We start from the raw sequence: 20111 nt of genomic DNA, 5'->3' as shown, positions 1-20111 counted from the left end.
TTTCCCCTGCTCTCTGGGGACACTCTCTTGAGACCCAGCTCTCAGCTCTCACGCTCTAAAGAAGCGCAAACCAGACCAAAGGAAAAAGCCTTATATAGGTACTCTAAGCCAATAGCCAAGCTGAGTCCAAGCCAAAGGTAGCACAGACACCACACATGAGTGAAGATGCCAGATGTCAGATAATCCCTTTTCTAGACATCAAGTCACCCCCAGCCCCTAAGTGTTCTTAGCTAAGACCGCAGACATACTCAGCTGGAGACAAGCTATCTACACACTGTTGGAACTTCCAATTCCTAACAGGGAAAATCCAGGAACATAGTAAGATGGCTATTTTACACCACTGTACTTTGGAATGATATATATATTATACAGCAATAACAAAACTATGCCACAGCCTCATGAAGTAATTTAAGTATTAATCTTAAAAATTCCAAGTTCTATCATTATAGCTAGCTTCACTTATAATTACTAATTGATGAGTCCTGCTGATATGACATAATATGACTCTTCTAGACTTGTGGATATTGGTTCTTTCAACCCTTTTAAACATAAGTGGACCAGAATATTACTGTATCCTCATCTTAGCCCTACTGGTTATTATTTGAGGGATAGGAAATTCACATAAGAGCTCCAAAGTCCTTCTTTACTCCTCAATTAAAATGGTTTACTCATCTGCTTTATTTTTAAGATTTTATTTATTTGAGAGAGAAAAAGCCCCACATACACTCAAGAACAGTTGGGGGGGCGGGGGGCTGGGGGGAAAGGGACATGCAGACTCTGCACTAAGCATGGAGCCTGATGCAGGGCTCAATTTCAGGACCCTGAAATCATGACCTGAGCCAAAATCAAGAGCCAGACATTTAACCAACTGAGCCACCCAGGCACCCCTCATCTGCCTTTTAAAGGTTATTTTGTGGGGTCATGATCTCAGGATCATGAGATCAAGTCCTGCATCAGGCTCAGCACTCAGTGCAGAGTCTTAAGATTCTCTCTCCGGGTGCCTGGGTGGCTCAGATGGTTAAGTATCTGCCTTCAGCTCAGATCATGATCTCAGAGTCCTGGGACTGAGCCCTGCATTGGGCTCCCCGCTCAGTAGGGAGTCAGCTTCTCCCTCTCACTTGGCCCCTCCTTCCCTGCTGGGCTCTTTCTCTTTCACTTGCTCTCTCTTAAATAACTAAAATACTTTTTTAAAAATTCTCTCTCCCTCTCCTCCTCCTCCCAGCTCACACAAACACAAAAAAATCTTTTTTAATTTAAAAATAAAGGCTGTTTTGTGGATCAAATGCAATAACATATGTGAAAGCATTCTGAAAACAATATAGCACTATACATATGTGATGTATTTTCAGTTCCAGAAGTCCTAATCAAAAATGTCTGCTTTTAAGCTCAGGATAAAAAATCTGTAACATACAATAGTAAAAATATTAGATTGGTAACAGACTTCTCCACAGAGATCTGGCAGGCCAGAAAGAACTGGCATGATATATTCAGAGCACTAAATGAGAAAAACATGCAGCCAAGAATACTATATCCAGCTAGGCTACCACTGAAAATAGAAGTAGAGATAAAAAGCTTCCAGGACAAACAAAAACTAAAAGAATTTGTAAACACCAAAGCAGCCTTACAGGAAATATTGAAAGGAGTCCTCTAAGCCAAGAGAGAGCCTAAAAGTAGTAGACCAGAAAGGAACAGAGACAATATACAGTAACAGTCACTTTACAGGCAATACAATGGCACTAAATTCATATCTTTCAATAGTTACCCTGAATGTAAATGGGCTAAATGCCCAAATCAAAAGACACAGGGTTTCACAATGGATAAAAAAAAAAAACCCTTGGGGCGCCTGGGTGGCTCAGTGGGTTAGGCCTCTACCTTCGGCCCAGGTCATAGTCTCAGGGTCTTGGGATCGAGCCCCGCATCGGACTCTCTGCTCAGCCTGCTTCCCCCGCTCTGCCTGCCTCTCTGCCTACTTGTGATCTCTCTCTCTCTCTGTCAAATAAATAAATAAAATCTTAAAAAAAAAAAAAAAACACACCCTTAATATGTTATCTACAAGAAACTCATTTTAGACCCAAAGACACCTTCAGATTTAAAGTGAGGGGGTGGAAAACAATGTACCATGCTAATGGACATCCAAAGAAAGCTGGGGTGGATATCCTTATAACAGATAAATTAGATTTTAAGCCAAAGGCTATAATAAGAGATGAGGAAGGACACTATATCATACTCAAAGGGTCTGTCCAACAAGAAGATCTAACAACTTTAAGTATCTATGCTCCTAACATGGGAGCTATCAACTATATAAACCAATTAATAACAAAAGCAAAGAAACACATCTACAATAACACAGTAATAGCAGGGCACTTTAACACCCCCCCCCTCACTGAAATGGATAGATCATCCAAGCAAAAGATCAACCAAAAAATAAAGGCCTTAAATGACACACTGGACCAGATGGACAGATACTTCAGAACATTCCATCCCAAAGCAACAGAATACATATTCTTCTCTAGTGCGCATGGAACATTCTCCAGAAGTGATCACATCCTAGGTCACAAATCAGGTCTCAACCAGTACCAAAAGACTGGGATCATTCCCTACATATTTTCAACCACAATATGCTCTGAAGCTAGAACTCAATCACAAGAGAAAATCTGGAAAGAACCCAAATATATGGAGGCTAAAGGCGCATCCTACTAAAGAATAAATGGGTCAACCAGGAAATTTAAAACTTGAAAAAATTCATGGAAGCAAATGATAATGAAAACACAACGGTTCAAAATCTGTGGGACACAGCAAAGGCAGTCCTGAGAGGAAAAAATGTAGTGATACAAGCCTTTCTCAACAAACAAGAAAGGTCTGAAATACACAACGTAACCCTACACCTAAAGGAGCTGGAGAAAGAATAGCAAAGAAAGCCTAAACCCAGCAGGAGGAGAGAATTAATAAAGATCAGAGCAGAAGTCAATGAAATAGAAACAAACAAAAAAACAAACCCAAAAAACAAAGAACAAACAGTAGAAAAAAATCAATGAAACTAGGAGCTGGTTCTTTGAAAGAATTAGTAAGATTGATAAACCCCTGGCCAGACTTATCAAAAAGAAAAAAGGACCCAAATAAATAAAATCATGAATGAAAGAGGAGAGATCACAACCAACACCAAAGAAATACAAACAATTACAAGAACATATTATGAGCAACTATACGCCAGCAAATTTGACAATCTGGAAGACATAGATGCATTCCCAGAGACATATAAACTACCAAAACTGAACCAGGAAGAAATAGAAAATCTGAACAGACCCATAATCAGTAAGGAGACCGAAGCAGTCATCAAAAATCTCCCCACAAACAAGAGCTTGGTGCCAGATGGCTTCCCAGGGGAATTCTACCAAACATTTAAAGAAGAACTAATACCTATTCTCCTGAAACTGTTCCAAAAAATAGAAATGGAAGGAAAACTTCCAAACTCACTTTATGAGCCAGCATTACCTTGATCCTAAAACTAGACAAAGACCCCATCAAAAAAGAGAATTACAGACCAATATCCTTGATGAACACAGATGCAAAAATTCTCACAAAATACTAGCTAATAGGATCCAACAGAACATTAAAAGGATTATTCACCATGACCAAGTGGGATTTATTCCAGGGCTGCATGGCTGGTTCAACATCTGCAAATCAATGTTATACAATACATTAATAAAAGAAAGAACAAGAACCGTATGAATCTCTCAATAAATGCTGAAGAAGCATTTGACAAAGAACAGCATCCTTTCTTGATTCAAAATTCTCCAAAGTATAGGGATAGAGAGTACATACCTCAATATCATCAAAGACATATATGAAAAACTCACAGTGAGTATCATTCTCAATGGAGAAAAACTGAGAGCTTTTCCACTAAGGTCAGAACATGGCAGGGATGTCCATTATCACTACTGCTATTCAACATAGTACTAGAAGTCCTAGCCTCGGCAATCAGACAACAAAAAGAAATTAAAGGCATCCAAATTGGCAAAGAAGTTGTCAAACTATCACTCTTTGCAGACGATATGATACTTTATGTGGAAAACCCAAAAGACTCCACTTCAAAACTGCTAGAACTCATACAGAGTTCAATGAAGTGTCAGGATATAAAATCAATGCACAGAAATCAGTTGCATTTCTATACACCAACAAGACAGAAGAAAGAGAAATTAAGGAGTCCATCCCACTTAGAACTGCACCCAAAACCATAAGATACCTAGGAATAAACCTAACCAAAGAGGCAAAGAATCTGTACTAAGAAACTATAAAGCACTCATGAAAGAAATGGAGGAAGACACAAAGAAATAGAAAAATGTTCCATGCTCATGGATTGGAAGAACAAATATTGTGAAAATGTCTATGCTACCTAAAGCAATCTACATATTTAATGCAATTCCTATCAAAATACCATCCATTTTTTTCAAAGAAATGGAACAAATAACCCTAAAATTTATATGGAACCAGAAAAGACCTCGAATAGCCAGAGGAATATTGAAAAAGAAAGCCAAAGTTGGTGGCATCACAGTACCAGACCTCAAGCTCTATTACAAAGCTGTCATCACCAAGACAGTATGGTACTGGCACAAAAACAGAAATATAGATCAATGGAACAGAACAGAGAGCCCAGAAATAGAACCCCAACTCTATGGTCAACTAATCTTCAACAAAGCAGAAGAAAATGTCCAATGGATAAAAGACAGTCTCTTCAAGAAATGGTGCTGGGAAAATTGGACAGCCACACGCAGAAAAATGAGACTGGACCATTTCCTTACACCACACACACAAAAAGACTCAAAATGGATGAAAGACTTCAGTGTGAGAAAGAAATCCATCAAAACCCTTGAGGAGAACACAGGCAGCAACCTCTTCAACCTCAGCTGCAGCAACTTCTTTCTAGAAACATCACCAAAGGCAAGGGAAGCAAGGGCAAAAATGAACTTTTGGGACTCCATCAAGATCAAAAGCTTCTGCACAGCAAAGAAAACAGTCAACAAAACCAAAAGACATCTGACAGAATGGGAGAAGATATTTGCAAATGGCATTTATCAGATAAAGGGCTAGTGTCCAAAATCTATAAAGAACTTATCAAACTCAGCACCCAAAGAATAATCCAATCAAGAAATGGGCAGAGGACATGAACAGACATTTCTGCAAAGAAGAAAACCAAATAGCCAACAGACACATGAAAAAGTGCTTGATATCACTTGGCATCAGGGAATTACAAATCAAAATCACAATGAGAGGGGCGCCTGGGTGGCTCAGTGGGTTAAGCCGCTGCCTTCAGCTCAGGTCATGATCTCAGGGTCCTGGGATCGAGTCCCGCATCGGGCTCTCTGCTCAGTGAGGAGCCTGCTTCCTCCTCTCTCTCTCTCTGCCTACCTCTCCATCTACTTGTGATTTCTCTCTGTCAAATAAATAAATAAAATCTTTAAAAAAAAAAAATCACAATGAGATACCACCTCACACCAGTCAGAATGGCTAAAATTAACAAGTCAGGAAACAACAGAAGTGGGCAAAGATGTGGAGAAAGGGGAACCCTCCTACACTGTTGGTGGGAATGCAAGCTGGTGTAGCCACTCTGGAAAACAGCATGGAGGTTCCTCACAAAGTTGATAATAGAGCAATCCTATGACCCAGCAATTGCACTACTGGGTATTTACCCTAAAGATACAAAGTAGTGATCTGAAGGAGCACGTGCACCCGAATATTTATAGCAGCAATGTCCACAATAGCCAAACTACAGAAAGAACCTACTAGATATCCATCAACAGATGAATGGGTAAAGATGTGGTATATATATATAGGAATACTATGCAGCCATCAAAGGAAATGAAATCTTGCCATTTGCAATGACGTGGTTGGAACTAGAGGGCATTATGCTCCACGAAATGAGTCAATCAGAGAATGACAATTATCATATTATCTCACTGATATGAGGAATCTGACAGGCAAAGTGGGGGCTTGGAGGGTAGGGAAGTAAAAAATGAAACAAGATGGGATCGGGAGGGAGACAAACCATAAGAGACTCTTAATCTCACAAAAGAAACTGAAGGCTGCTGGTGGGGGGAGGGGGGTATGGAGACGGTGGCTGGGTTATGGACACTGGGGAGGGCATGTGCTATGGTGAGTGCTGTGAGGTGTGTAAGCCTGACGATTCACAGACCTGTACCCCTGAAGCAAATAATACGTTATATGTTAATTTTAAAAAGAGGGAGAGAGAGAGAGAGAGAGAAATGTATCTGCTTTTAGGGGCACCTGGGTGGTTCAGTTGTAAAGCATTTGCCTTCTGCTCCCTCTCCCTCTGCCACTCCCCCTCTCTCTGTCAAATAAAATATTTAAAAATATATTAGAAAATAGGGGCGCCTGGGTGGCTCGGTGGGTTAAGCCTCTGCCTTCAGCCCAGGTCATGATCTCAGGATCCTGGGATCGAGCCCCACAGGCTCGAGCCCACTCGGGCTCTCTGCTCAGCAAGAAGCCTGCATCCCCCTTCTCTCTCTGCCTGCCTCTCCGCCTGATTGTGATCTCTGTCTGTCAAATAAATAAATAAAATCTTTTAAAAAAATTAGAAAATAAACCTCTATTTAAAAAAAAAGTCTGCCTTTAAAGACAGCCAAAGTTAAAAAAAAAAAAAAAGGAAAGAAAGAAAGAAAGAAAGAAATGCAGTCCAACAGAAGCATTTTGCCAACTATTCAATAATAATGACTTTCTCTTGGTAAGATATTCAAGTAGAAAATATTTTAATATGCCTAAAAATGTTAACTATTGTTAGTAAAACAGGAAACTTCCAAAGCTCCCCCACCACAGAAAGTTATACGGACACCTTTTAATAAATTGGTTTACATTTAGTCAAGAATGCTTCCTAGCAATGAGTGCCTAGTTAACAGGAGTTTATAAAATGACCCACTCAGGGAAGAGTTAAATCAAGATGTTATATAGGCAGTTTTGTGAATTAGCATGGCTCAGTCTAGCTAATCTGTAAATATAATAATTCATAATGTAACAATGAATAAATAAAAGTTTATTATACTGCATCATCTAAGATCTCTATCCTTAGCTAATAAAATGAATAGTTTATTATACTGCATCATCTAAGATCTCTACCACCCACCAATCAACTGTTCCATTGCTGCCAATCAATAATACTCTTATAATTTATTCCCTTTCCCATCATATCTCTGCATCCAAAGTAAAGTGGGGAAACAATCCTCAAACATGTATAAATAAAAATACACACAAAAACAATATTCTCATACAGTTATAATAAAAGAAATAAATATAAAAAGTTCTGTTCTATATTTGTAAATAAGCTTGTTTTTGATAACTCGTTTCTTAACACACTGGAACAGGCACATGGAATGCTTTCAATAAACACGAGTGATTCTATATTCCCATATTCAGTTGTTTACAAATAATTATCATTGAACATTGTTTTATATGAACACTTTTCAAATGATAATCCTATATACACACCCAAATTTTTCTAATTTAATGGAATTCACTCAGAAACCGGAGTCATTTGAAAAAATTTCATCTAGACAGAAACCATCACTGTATTATTAATCATCAGTGAAGGTTAATACGAAAGGACTTTTTTCCCTATACAACAGCTGCAAAGATCATGTGGGGAGAGTAGAGCACTGAGGTTTCATGCTTCTCATAAAAACAGTGACTTTAATTCAGAACTTTCAAACAGGAGAATAGTTACCAATTTCCCCATCACTGGAAATCATTCATTTCCTTCACCCCAGTCCTCTTCTTCATCCACTATATCCTTTCAGTTATTAAGTCCTGCTTTCTAAAATTTTCTTTTCGGCTGCTTCCTCTCCGTTTTCACTACCACCAGCCTACTCAGAACTATTACAAGTAATTGCTGTAATGAAATGAAGAGCAAAGTTGCCTCTCTCCGGTCTCCCGTCAGAACACGGTACGGAGCTGGTCATCCTTAGCCTCACTCTCACCACCCTTCCGCTGCTCACAAATGCTCAGCAGCTTCCTACTTCAGAATGAACCCAGTCTAAGCTCCTTTACCTGTGAGCACCTCCATAACAAAGGCCCCTCCTCTTCCCTAGCAAACCTACAGTTCCCCATTTCCACATTTCCAGTGTCTCCCCAAGTCTTACTCTTTACTCAAAACAGTTTCCTCGGTCAGATCTCACAACTATGCCACTTGCATTTCTGCTACTGCAACTACTCACAGTTCTCCCCTTTCTTGGGGTTTCCTCTCCTATAAATGCCATCCATTCAAAGTAGACAAATTCATACTTCACATCTGACTCCAAGAAGTCTTGACTGACTTTGCCGATCCTGAGGCCGATACAGTATGAGTTTCAGATACACAATTTATAGTTCTTCATCATACAGGTACATAGCTCATGGCTACCTGGCTCTCACGTTAATACTATCTCCCCAAATAGATAACCAACTTCCTAATGGCCATCTCATATCTCTGGCTTCTCCACAATTAGACTACAAGACCATACCCAAATTAAATCATCATTACATACCCATTAGCTGTGTTAATAAAAATGATGCGTATAGTATCTGAATTTATCCAAACTCCTTAGAAGTGAGGTTCTATTTTAATGGCTTTCCATCAACTGCACATCACTTTAAACCTGTTTAACTGCACCCAAAAAGCTTAATGAGTTATTTCCTAATATTCAGGAATTTAAGAATATGAAAAATGTTAATTCTTACTAAGTCTCACTGTTTCAAGATTAAAAGGCCAATAATAAATTAAAAGACCAATGCTGATGAGGGTATAGAAAAATAATATAATCATACCCTGCTGGATTATAAATGTTAGGCATAAGGTTTCTGAAGCAACTGCTGAAACAAAAGCTGAATATCAAAATATTAAGTACTTGTACTGACTTCACAGTGGCATAATATTTCACAAATATGCTCAAAAATGCTCAGCAGCCTGGTATTCAGAAGCACATATGCAAAAATTCTAATAGCAGCAATGTTTTAAAAACTGCAAGAATAATGACCGACCATGCTGGGTACTAAAATACTTTCAAATAAATAAAAAACAAAAATGTCCACCAACGGAATACTGGTTAAGTGATGGTACAAGATATAATAAAATCTATTTAACCCACAAATCTATAATGTATTTCCAAGAAACACTGTTAGGAAAGATCATCATGATGCAGAACTCCAGGAGGTGCTATTGGCAGAGGATACAAGTAAAACAGTATCCTCTCTGACTAGAAACGTGGCACAGTGATTCTGCAGTTGGAAAAAGCTCTTTTAATGAACAGGAAAAGACAGAAGATGACAATATATACAGAAAAACAGTTTACTACACTACAACTCCAGCTGGGTAATATAGGACGTTAGGAGGGACCTTCCCTTTGTTATATTTCCATGATGTTTGAATTTTCAATTACTAGCATAAATTACTTTTGCAATCTGAAAAGCACAATGAGTAAGTTTTAAGGAATTAAAGACTCAAAATACTCTGAAGGTATTTCACAAAATACCAAACAGCTAGATGTATCAACATACCATGATTATAAGAGCCAGTCACAAAAGAATATAAATCATCACATAAATTTCAAAAGCAAATCAAACATTACTTTTTTAAAATACATACATGGTAAAACAAGCAAAGGAGAGAAATATAAATTCAGAATAGTGATTTAACTCAGAAAAGGCAAGGAGATGGCTTGAAGATACTGGCAATGTTCCTTTTAAAAAAACTAGGCAGTGAAGGGATGGGAGGAACACCAGGGTGGGCCTGGATCTCAGCTCAAACAAAACAAACACAAAAAACAAAAGTAGGTAGTGGTTTCACAAGTGTTCATTTCACTGATTTTTTTTACACCTTAATGCTTTATATATATTCTTTTGTACAAACTAAATAAAGACAAATTTCTTAAATAGAAAATTCCCAAAGGATTTCATCTTCCAAAGTTCTCTTTAAAAAAAAAAAGAAGGGATGGGCGCCTGGGTGGCTCAGTGGGTTAAGCCGCTGCCTTTGGCTCAGGTCATGATCTCAGGGTCCTAGGATGGAGTCCCGCATCATGCTCTCTGCTCAGCAGGGAGCCTGCTTCCTCCTCTCTCTCTGCCTGCCTCTCTGCCTACTTGTGATCTCTCTCTGTCAAAGAAATTAAAAAAAAAAAAAAAAAAATCTTTAAAAAAAAAAAAAAGAAGGGGCGCCTGAGTGGCTGAGTGGGTTAAAGCCTCTGCTTTCGGCTCAGGTCATGATCCCAGGGTCCTGGGATGGAGCCCCACATCGGGCTCTCTGCTCAGCAGGGGGCCTGCTTCCTCCTCTCTCTCTGTCTGCCTCTCTGCCTACTTGTGATCTCTGTCTGTCAAATAAATAAATAAATCTTAAAAAAAAAAAAAAGGAAAAAGACAACTGAAAAGAAGAAAAAAAGACCAATCTAATCAACTGTATATAAAATCAAGTATACACAGACTGGTTTGCAGATGTTAAGAATATGTGCTTTGAAATATGGATTTGAGATCTCTTTGGCCTCCTGAGGATTTTTAATTCTCAATCCCCAAATGTAAACAGGTTTCTCGATAGCAGGATTCCAAACAAATGAACTTCCGCAGAATTTCTATTTTTATGTATATTTTCAAATTATAAAACAATTAATAAAAATTAAGGAAGCTTCTGAATGTCACTGCATTGCCTTAGACACTGCAACACTGAACGTTTTCAATTAAAGGTCATTACTGGAAATGATTAATTTTTTCCACTTTCATTTGGCAGACTATATGTTGATGTGGATTTTCTAACTTTCCACCTCCAAGTCTAAAAGAGCATTTCTTAGATCACTGTTTTATCAATCTGACATAACAAGATTACATACATTCAGAAAATTCTTTTTTTCCTCCTTAGGAAAAAAAAAATCTTACCTCCAAGATAAGGAAATGTTTATTGTTTTAAAACAAGAATCAGTCTATAAATTCAAAAAAACAATGATAGGCAGGACTCTTGAAAAACATATGCATAGATAGTTTTTAGCTCAGGGGTAAAAGTTATTTCAAAAACCTTAAGGTTACATGTTATCTCTTACATTCTAATTTAAACTATGAGCAAAAGGCAGGTTTTTCTTAGCCACTCTTCAACACAAAATACCTCTGGCATTATTTTATCTAAGTGAAATGAGATAGGAAAATTTTATCTTAGTAAACTCACGAAATGCCTACTACTCTCCTTTAACCTTATGGAGGTAGTGAAAGAGAAACTCTTTTAAATACAGAAAAGCAGAAAACTCCAGTTTCTATCTTTGAACTAAGCAGAGAAATACAGAAGGAAAATCACAAAGCCTCTCCAGAGTTCACCCCTTGGTGCAACACTGATGCTAAAGAACAGAGAAGACACGCCTGCATCTTCTTTCCAGGCACACAATCAGGTCTCTTTCAGTCCCTTTCACTGTAACTACAACCCCACTGCCCTCTCACATCTTCGCCAGCCTCACCTTAGCCATATTCCTGAGGAGTCCCAGGACCTATGCTTAGGTAGGGGCACCTAAGCATATTACCAGTCTGAATCTTTCTCAAAATACACACAAAAAAAAATTTGCAGTAACTGCCAAGAAAGAAACATGGAAATGAGCCATAATATGCTCCACTGGTATAAGCAAAAAACCATGACAAAGATAGAAATAAAAAAAATTATGGAACCATTTTAACCAAATAAATGAACCTGTTTAAAAAAAAGATGAATCTTTTTTCTAAATCTCTGTAAAAGCATAAAAGAAAGGCAACTAGGTAATAAACATTTAAAAATGTTTGCTTCGGTTATTAATTCTAAAAATAAAAAATGTAAACAAGACACAAGCTTTCACCTGTCAAAATCACCAAGATTTGTTTTTAATAACACCTAATAAAGGCAGGAAGAAAGGCCATAAGAGACACTCTGTCACTTTGTGTAATGCAAACTGGCACAGCTCTTCTGGAAACTAATTTAGCAACATGTTATCAAGAATCTAAAATTAAAATGTTCTTACTCTTTGATGCAATAATTCTACTCAAAGAACTTTGTACAAATAATAAAAGGTGAACACAATCCTTACTTCATAATGAATGTAATGAAGAGGTAAAATGCATTTCTCTACCTGACTGGCTAAGTATTGCTAAATTAAAACTTTTAAAGCGAGGAGGAAGGGGCTGAGAAAAGCACAGCCACCATGACCTGCCATCACTCAGGCCGTACCGACTCCATTAACCAGTCCTACCCCTCAAAATGTCCTTCTGGCTCAACCAAGATATACAGCAGCATAATCTTCTACAAAAGGAAAAAAGCACATTGATACATATTTAAGAGAGTTCCCAAATGACTTGAAATAAAAAGAGTTTTCCCAGAATGAGGGGGGGAAAAAAGTCTCCAAAATTAACTATGAAATGCCATTTCCTAAACAATTTATTTCATCAAAAAATCCAAATACCTCTGTAAATAATTTCATTAGGCAATAAGAAATCATACCATTAGTACAAAGAAGCCATCATGTAGGTAAGAATTTGTTAAAGTCCCATGTATCATTTTTTAGGAATGATAAAATTTTCTGAGCAGTGAATGGATATTAAAAAAGCTAAACACATGTGTCCAACTCCATGTGCTGAATTAAGTATAAAAGGTTTATTTCTTATGAAAGCAGTTTAAACACTATGTTAAATGGAAACTAAATATCTGTAAAAATACCAAAACACAAATTACACACAAGCAATATCTGTACCTGTTCCTACACACAAAGATGTAATTTGAGTTCTAAGCTATAAAATTGTAGGTATGATGAATTAGCATTTCTATACTAGATTTCAGTCATGGTTGCCAATATTTTTTATCTGGCATTTACTTGCCATTAATGTTTGCATTTTATAGTATTAACAGCAAATTGTTAATCACTAGTTGAAGGCCTCTTGCCTTAGTTATTCCCTCATCTGGAAGGAACTAATTTCTCTAACACTTACCTAAACTCGTGGGCTTGATGAGAACATCAAGGACATCATAAAAGGGCAAGTTTTTTAACTGCACATCAGGATGGACAGGAGGGATTGGGGGAGATGGCTGCTGCATCTCAAACGTGGGCTTCGTGTCTTGAAGCAGCACAGAACCCACAGGAGAGGACGGTGAGTGCGGTGTAACCGAGGTGGAAGGCAGCGCGTGGATTCCGGCCACGGCCAAGTCAGGTTCTACAGGTGATGAGCTACCATCCAAATTGAAAACTGAAGATTTGATGGTGGATAAATCAGAGAGTCCTTCCAGAGTCCGTGGGTACCGGCGTCTGTACAATTCTCGGATTTTGATCTGAACCGCAGGGCTGCAGCCGCTCTTCAGTAAATGCAACGCCCTCATCAGGAGGTCATGCTTGCGTCCACTTTTATTCCGTCCAGCAAAGCCTAGTAACACTTGCAGTTCAGAAACCCTAAAGCTAGAAACCATATTCTAAAAGGGGGGAAAAAAAGGACATAAGCCAAGAGTCACTGTCAAGCATATAAAAACCCCATCTAAAATATACCATAAAATCCGATTTTACCAGCATTTTATCACCTGGTATATGCTAGGAGCCAGCATTTTCACATACCACTTAAGATTGATCCTATTTATAGAGCCACTGCCCACCCAAGTTACATTCAAGTTATGGCATTAATCATGGTCTGCTCTATTAATCTTGATAATCTATGGCCTATCAGTTTCTACTAACCACCTCACTATCTGATGATGCTGAAGTGTAAACCTGTATTTGCTTTATTTGCTTTATGACTATGAAATTTATAACCGATGAAAGTTTTCTTTTCATCCTATCAATATACAATGTAATGCCTGCTACAGTACCATCAAAAATAAACCTAACAAAAAATTAGACTTTTGCAAAATTATATGCATAACTTCCAATACTAAATAGTAAATCTACAAAATCAGGAAGAATTGTGATCCAAAAATCCAGTGAATTTTTCACCCCAACTCAAATTACTAAGAAATAGATAATGCATGGTCATTACACTTCAAATCACTTCATTTCCTCCATGTCTTAAAATGAAGATTTTATCAATCTTACCCCAATGCTATGGACAACAAACATGAAAAACAAAATTCTTGGCCTACGTCAAGATGTTACAGATTACTCACGGTTTCATGCATAAAAAGGACTATGACAGCTTTCTCAAGTGTCCTGCCAAGAAAGAATGCAATGCACCTTTCCCATCCCCAATCCTAACACTTCGATTGAAGTTGGCTTGCACTACAGTGGCGTAAGCAACCATTACCACATGCGAACACTAACAAAGGCAGTCATACAGACAGAATACATCCAGGACAGTTTCTAAAGAAATCTAACTCAGAGTTCATTGCTTTGCTTCCCTCCTTCTATTATTTTCACATTACTCTTTGCTTTAAGGAAACTTGTTTTACAGAAATGACGTAAAAGAACACAAAGTCACCCTAAGCTTGGCTCTCAAAATGGGATTTCTGGGAGGTCTCATATCACTTATTTCCAATCATAAATTTGGCAAAGGATGCTAATGCAACTGGCTCTATTAGTTGCTGTAAATATACAAACAAAAAGGAAGAAAGAGATAAGGGCTCACAAAATGAATGCAGAATCAGGACATTCTGAAGCAAAAAGAAATCCCCTTTAACTCAGTCTTCAACCAAATTTCAGCTGTCACCAGGTAAGGTGAGCCTACTATGAAAACTACCAAGAAGGGATTTCAGCTACTGTTCTCCACCAACCTCCAGTGTCTATATCTTTAGTATAATTTTAATATAATTTTTTCCAAGTGGACTTTATCCAGTCCATTCTGCTGCCTCCCAAAGTGTGTCTTCTAATACTTCAGTGGCAACTGCTTTATGCTCCACACAAAAGAATTTCTCAATAAATGCTTGCTAACTGATTTTAAGGAAATTCTATGAACCAGAGAGAAATATGTTGGCAGGACTGATTTTTAGAAAAATATATAAACAGGGGCACCTGGGTGACTCAGTTGGTTAAGCAACTGCCTTCGGCTCTGGTCAAGATCCCAGGGCCCTGGGATCGAGCCCCACATCGGGCTCCCTGCTCAGTGGAGAGCCTGCTTCTCCCTCTCCATCTGTTGCTCTGCCTGCTTGTGCTTTCTCGCTCTTTGCCAATAAATAAATAAAAATCTTAAAAGAAAAAGATACATAAACAAAATTTTAAAAATATCTAAACAAAAAATACAAATTAAGACCAGGACTTAAGGATGCCTGGGTGGCTCAGTCAGTTAAGTATTCACCTTCAGTTCAGGTCATGATCCCAGAGTCCTGGGATCAGGTCCCACATTGGACCCCCTACTCAGCAGGGAGTCTGCTTCTCCCTCTGCTCCCACAAGTGCCTGCATGTGCACTCTCAAGCTCTCGTGCTCCTGCACGCACTCTCTCTCTCTCCCTCTCTCTCTCTTGCAAAAATAAATAAAATCTTTAAAAAAAAGTTAAAAAAAAAAAAGACCAGGACTTTAAATCAACCTTGTTTCTTTATTAAACAACACTATTTAAAAAATTAAAGCTGAGTCATCATATAATTGGAACATCACATACAAGAGTGAAGGCAAGCTGAAGGTGCTACATTTAGAAAACCTCACTAAGGAAGTAAATATGATAGTTACATGCAATAACCAATGAGTAAAAAGATTTCCTTGAGACTACTCTTCAACTCTTATATATGAGATGGAAACTGCACAAGCAGTCTAAAATTTGGGGAAGTTCTAATAGGTCAGAAGTCATGGTAAAGATCAACACAAACTTTGTAAATAGATATTCCATCTGCTAGGATGTATAATAGGAGGTAGAGAACGGAACTACTGAGGGAAATTGACAGATCACATTTATATTAACACTGCCTATCCCAACTACAATATTAAAACAATTTACATCTTCATTTATAAGTAGTTTTTGAAATCCCAATGACACAGATGGTTCTAGATCCAGAGTATTCCGCTAAGTGAAGTAAGTTAGTCTGAGAAAGACAAATACCATATGATTTCTGTCATATGTGGAATTTAAGGCACAAAACAAACGAGCAAAAGGGGAAGAAAAGAGAGATAGAGGCAAACCAAGAAAGACTCTTAACTACAGAGAACAAACTGATAGTTACCAAAAGGGGGATGAGTGGAAGGAGGAGTTAAAAAAGTGATGGGGATAAACAAGTGGACTTGTGATGAGCACCAGGGGTCATATGAAAATGCTGAATCACTAAACTGTATACCTGAAACTAATATTACACTGTATGGTAACTAACTGGAATTTAAATAAAACTTTAAAAAAACTGGGCAGAAAATTTCTCAAATAAAGACATATAGATGGCCAACAGAGACATGAAACGATGCTTAATATCGCTACTCATCACAAAAATGCAAATCAAAACCACACTGAGCTATCACCTCATACCTGTTAGAGTGGCCACTCCAAAAGACAACAAAAGTTGGTAAGGATGGAGAGAGTGGGAAAACTGTTGTGCACTGTTGGTGGCCGTGTAAATGGGTATAGCCACAAAGGAAAACAGTATGGAGGTTCCTCAAAAAATTAAAAATAGAACTACCAAAGAATCCACCAATTCCACTTGTGGGTATTTACTTGAAGAAAATGAAAATGCTAACCCAAATATGCATGCCTGCCAAGTTCATTGTACCATTATTCAAACACAATAGCCAAGATACAGAAACAACCTAAGTGTCCATAAATGGAAAAATGAGTAAGAAGCTGTGTATATATACACATACCCTTCACAGCTGTATATCTACAACAGCTTCTATACACATATACAATGGAATATTAGCCATACAAAAGGATGAAATCTTGCCATTTTATGACAACATGGATAGACCCTAAGGGCCTTATGCTAAGCGAAATAATTCAGACAGAAGTGTGCAAATACCATAGAATCTCACTTATATGCGGAATCTAAAAACAGAACAAAAACAAGAACACGAAGCTCACAGATACAGAAAACTGGTGGTTCTGATGGGGGGCTGTGGGGGAAAATGGGTGAAGGGGATCAAAAGGTACCAACTTTCAGTTATAAAACAAATATGATATGGGGATATAATGTTCAGCATGATGAGTACAGTTAATAATCGCATATTGTGGAGCTCCTGGGTGGCTCAGTCAGTTAAGCACCCAACTCTTGATTTCAATTCAGGTCCTGATCTCAGGGTCATGAGTTCAAGCATTACTCCATGCCCAAATTAAAAAAAAATTGTATATCTCAAAGTTGCTAAGGGAGATCTCAAAAGTCCTCATCACACACACAAAAATATTTTTGGTGTGATAAATCTCTACTAGATTTATTGTGGTAATCATTTTGCAATGCATACACCTGAAACCAATATAATGTTATACATCAATATACCCTGATTAAGCAAATAATAAAAAATATTACCTGAAACTTGAAAAAAATTATTGGGAGAAATGAGTGGAGATGCAGGAAAACAAAACAAAATAAAACAAAACAAAAAAACCACCAACTAGGTACAGGGTACAAAGGGAATTCTCTACCTTTGTAAGATGTTTCCACAGAAAAAAGTTTGTTTGAATGGGGAAAACTAGTTGTGGGTTATACAACAACTCTCTATACTATCTTCCCAACTTTTCCATAAATCTAAAAGTATTCTAGATTTAATTAAACAAAAATTGTTTGTTTGAGGCAAAGACAGACAGACTATGGTCTAAATACCATTTCCCACAAAAAGAACCCAGGCTCCTTGAGGAAATAGCTAATTGCAAGTCTGGGGTAGAAAATGCACACGATGAGCCTAGAACATCTGATCACACCAGAAAGCAAAGAAGTTATCAAAGACTACTGGCATCTTGTCAGAAGGACACAGAAAACAATCTAGTAGCCCAAGACCTCAAAAAAAAAATTCACTGATCTCTGTTAACAGAATGTTGAGAAACCAACTCATTATTCTGAAAATTGTTAAAATAAGGAAAGCAATACAAAAAGATTTATTGGCTCAAAAAATGCCATATGGTTAATCTGCATAAATGCCAAAAGGGAATTTGCAAAAGTCCTAACCATTACTGATAAAACCTCTCAATACACAGGAACAGAATGAAACTCTGTTAACATGAGAGAGGATAGCTATCAGAAACCAAGAACAAATACCATCTTTAAAGATGAAACACTAGAAATAAAGACCCATAAAAGATGTTTTCTCATTTAAAATTATTTGAAGGTTTCTACACAATACAGATTTTAAAAGAAGCAATATTAATAATTTACAAATGACAGAACTTTCTATACTGAAAATATTTATTACCCACTGAAAAATAAGACCTAAAAATAACTTAAGAAATTCACTGAGTTATCTACACATCGAACAGATTTTTGAGTGACTCATCAGGAAAAACAGTATTTAAAAATGAGTCTAATAACAAAATCTAAAATGCAAAGGCATAAATTTAAAATTTTTCCAATAGCTACATAAAAACAAGACATAAAAGAACCCTTGAATAAATTAAGAAATGTATCGTTACTAGATAAAAATAGTAAATACTGAAAAGATGTCAATGCCCCTAAATTGCATAAGTAAAATAAAATTTCAATGAATGACTGAGTTGAGGAGCTTGACAGATTAAAATTTATCATAAAGGGGCGTGTGGGTGGCTCAGTGGGTTAAGTCCCCAACTCCGGCTCAGGTCATGATCTCAGGGTCCTGGGATCGAGGCCCTCATAGGGCTCTCTACTCAACAGGGAGCCTCTTTCCCACTCCCCCCCGGCCCCCGTCAACCCCTGCAGACTAGAACCTCTGCCTACTTGTGATCTCTGTCAAATAAATAAATAAAATCTTTAGAAAAATTTATCATAAAAATAAAATATATAATATGGCAGGTGGTGATGAATACAAAGGATAAAAATAATGAGAGAAAAGGACAGGGAATGAAGAGGTAAAGGATTTGCAATCTTAAAGAGAGAAGGTCTCCCTCAGGAAATAAATGAGTAAGTAACTGAAGGATTAAGAAGATACCCAAAGAGTATCTGGGAAAAGCATTCCAAGACCTCAGATGCAGCAGGTGCAAAAGCCATAAGAAAGAAAGCATGTCTAACACAGGAAAGGAAAAGTAAAAAGCCCATCAATGCTGAACCAGAATTTAGAGGAATCTAACATAGCAGAACGATGACCAAAGAAAATGACAAGCCTCGGGGAGGAAAGTGATTAGCTTAAACAAACATTTACTGTATAAAATTATAATAGCAGATTTGTAAGGCTAAGAAATGACAGAACAAAACTGCAGACAATGACATGCATGTAAGTTGGCAGAGTGGGGAGCAGTTTAAAAATGAAATAAAACTTTCCAATTAAAACTGCAAGATTAGTGAATATCACCACAGACACCACAGACATCAAAAAGAAAAAATACAGGAATACTAAGAACAACTAGACACATGAATTTGGTAATTCATATGAAAAGGACAAATACCTTGAAAAATACAAATTAGGAAATTCACCCAATATTAAATAGATCATTTGAATAACCCTCCAACCACTCAAAAAATTTAATTCATAATTTTAAAACTCCCCAAAAGAGAGGCACCCAGGTGGCTCAGTGAAGCATCCAACTCTTGATTCTGGCTCAGGTCACGCTCTCGGGGTTGTGAGATGGGGCCTCACTTGAGGCTCCACACTCAGCATGGAGTCTCCCCGAGATTCTCTCTCCCTCCCCCTGCTATTCATGCTCTTTAATAATAAAATCTTCAAAAAAATGAATTAAAAAATAAAACCCCTAAAAAGTAAATGATCAGGCCTAAATGGTTTTACTGGATAATTCTACCCAAACATTTAAAAAATTAACACCAATCTAATCTAATTTCTTCCAGAAAATAGAAGATGACAGAACACTTCCAAATTCATTTTATAAAGCTAACATTACCCTGATGGCAAAACTAAACAAAAACAGTATGAAAAATAAGACTACAAACCATCACAAATATAGATGCTAAAATACTTAACAAAATGTTAGCAAAGAGAATTTAGTAATATATAAAAAAGAATTCTATACCATCGCCAAGTGAGGTTTATTTCAGGACTACATGGCTGGTTTAGTGTTTGAAATCAATGTAGTATACGCTTTTTTTTTTTTTTTTAAGATTTTATTTATTTATTTG

At 37.3% G+C, this 20111-nt stretch overlaps 1 protein-coding gene across 21 annotated transcripts in view; it reads right to left on the bottom strand.

The window, feature by feature from the left end:
• Nucleotides 1-20111, bottom strand: part of PIAS2 (protein inhibitor of activated STAT 2) — a 90325-nt gene that overhangs the window by 54127 nt on the left and 16087 nt on the right. For all 21 annotated transcript variants that reach the window (XR_014302540.1, XR_014302541.1, XR_014302542.1 and 18 more), the window contains one exon: nt 12961-13435. Coding sequence is in view for 17 of the 21 variants with exons in the window: in XM_082698224.1 (XP_082554350.1) it covers nt 12961-13435 (475 nt within the window). In the remaining 4 variants the exon portion in view is untranslated. The remainder of the gene's footprint in view (nt 1-12960; nt 13436-20111) is intronic.

The sequence above is a fragment of the Mustela nivalis genome (genome assembly GCF_964662115.1).
Source record: "Mustela nivalis genome assembly, chromosome: 14".
Classification (NCBI taxonomy): Eukaryota; Metazoa; Chordata; class Mammalia; order Carnivora; family Mustelidae; genus Mustela; species Mustela nivalis.
This window is presented reverse-complemented; position numbering and strand designations above follow the sequence as displayed.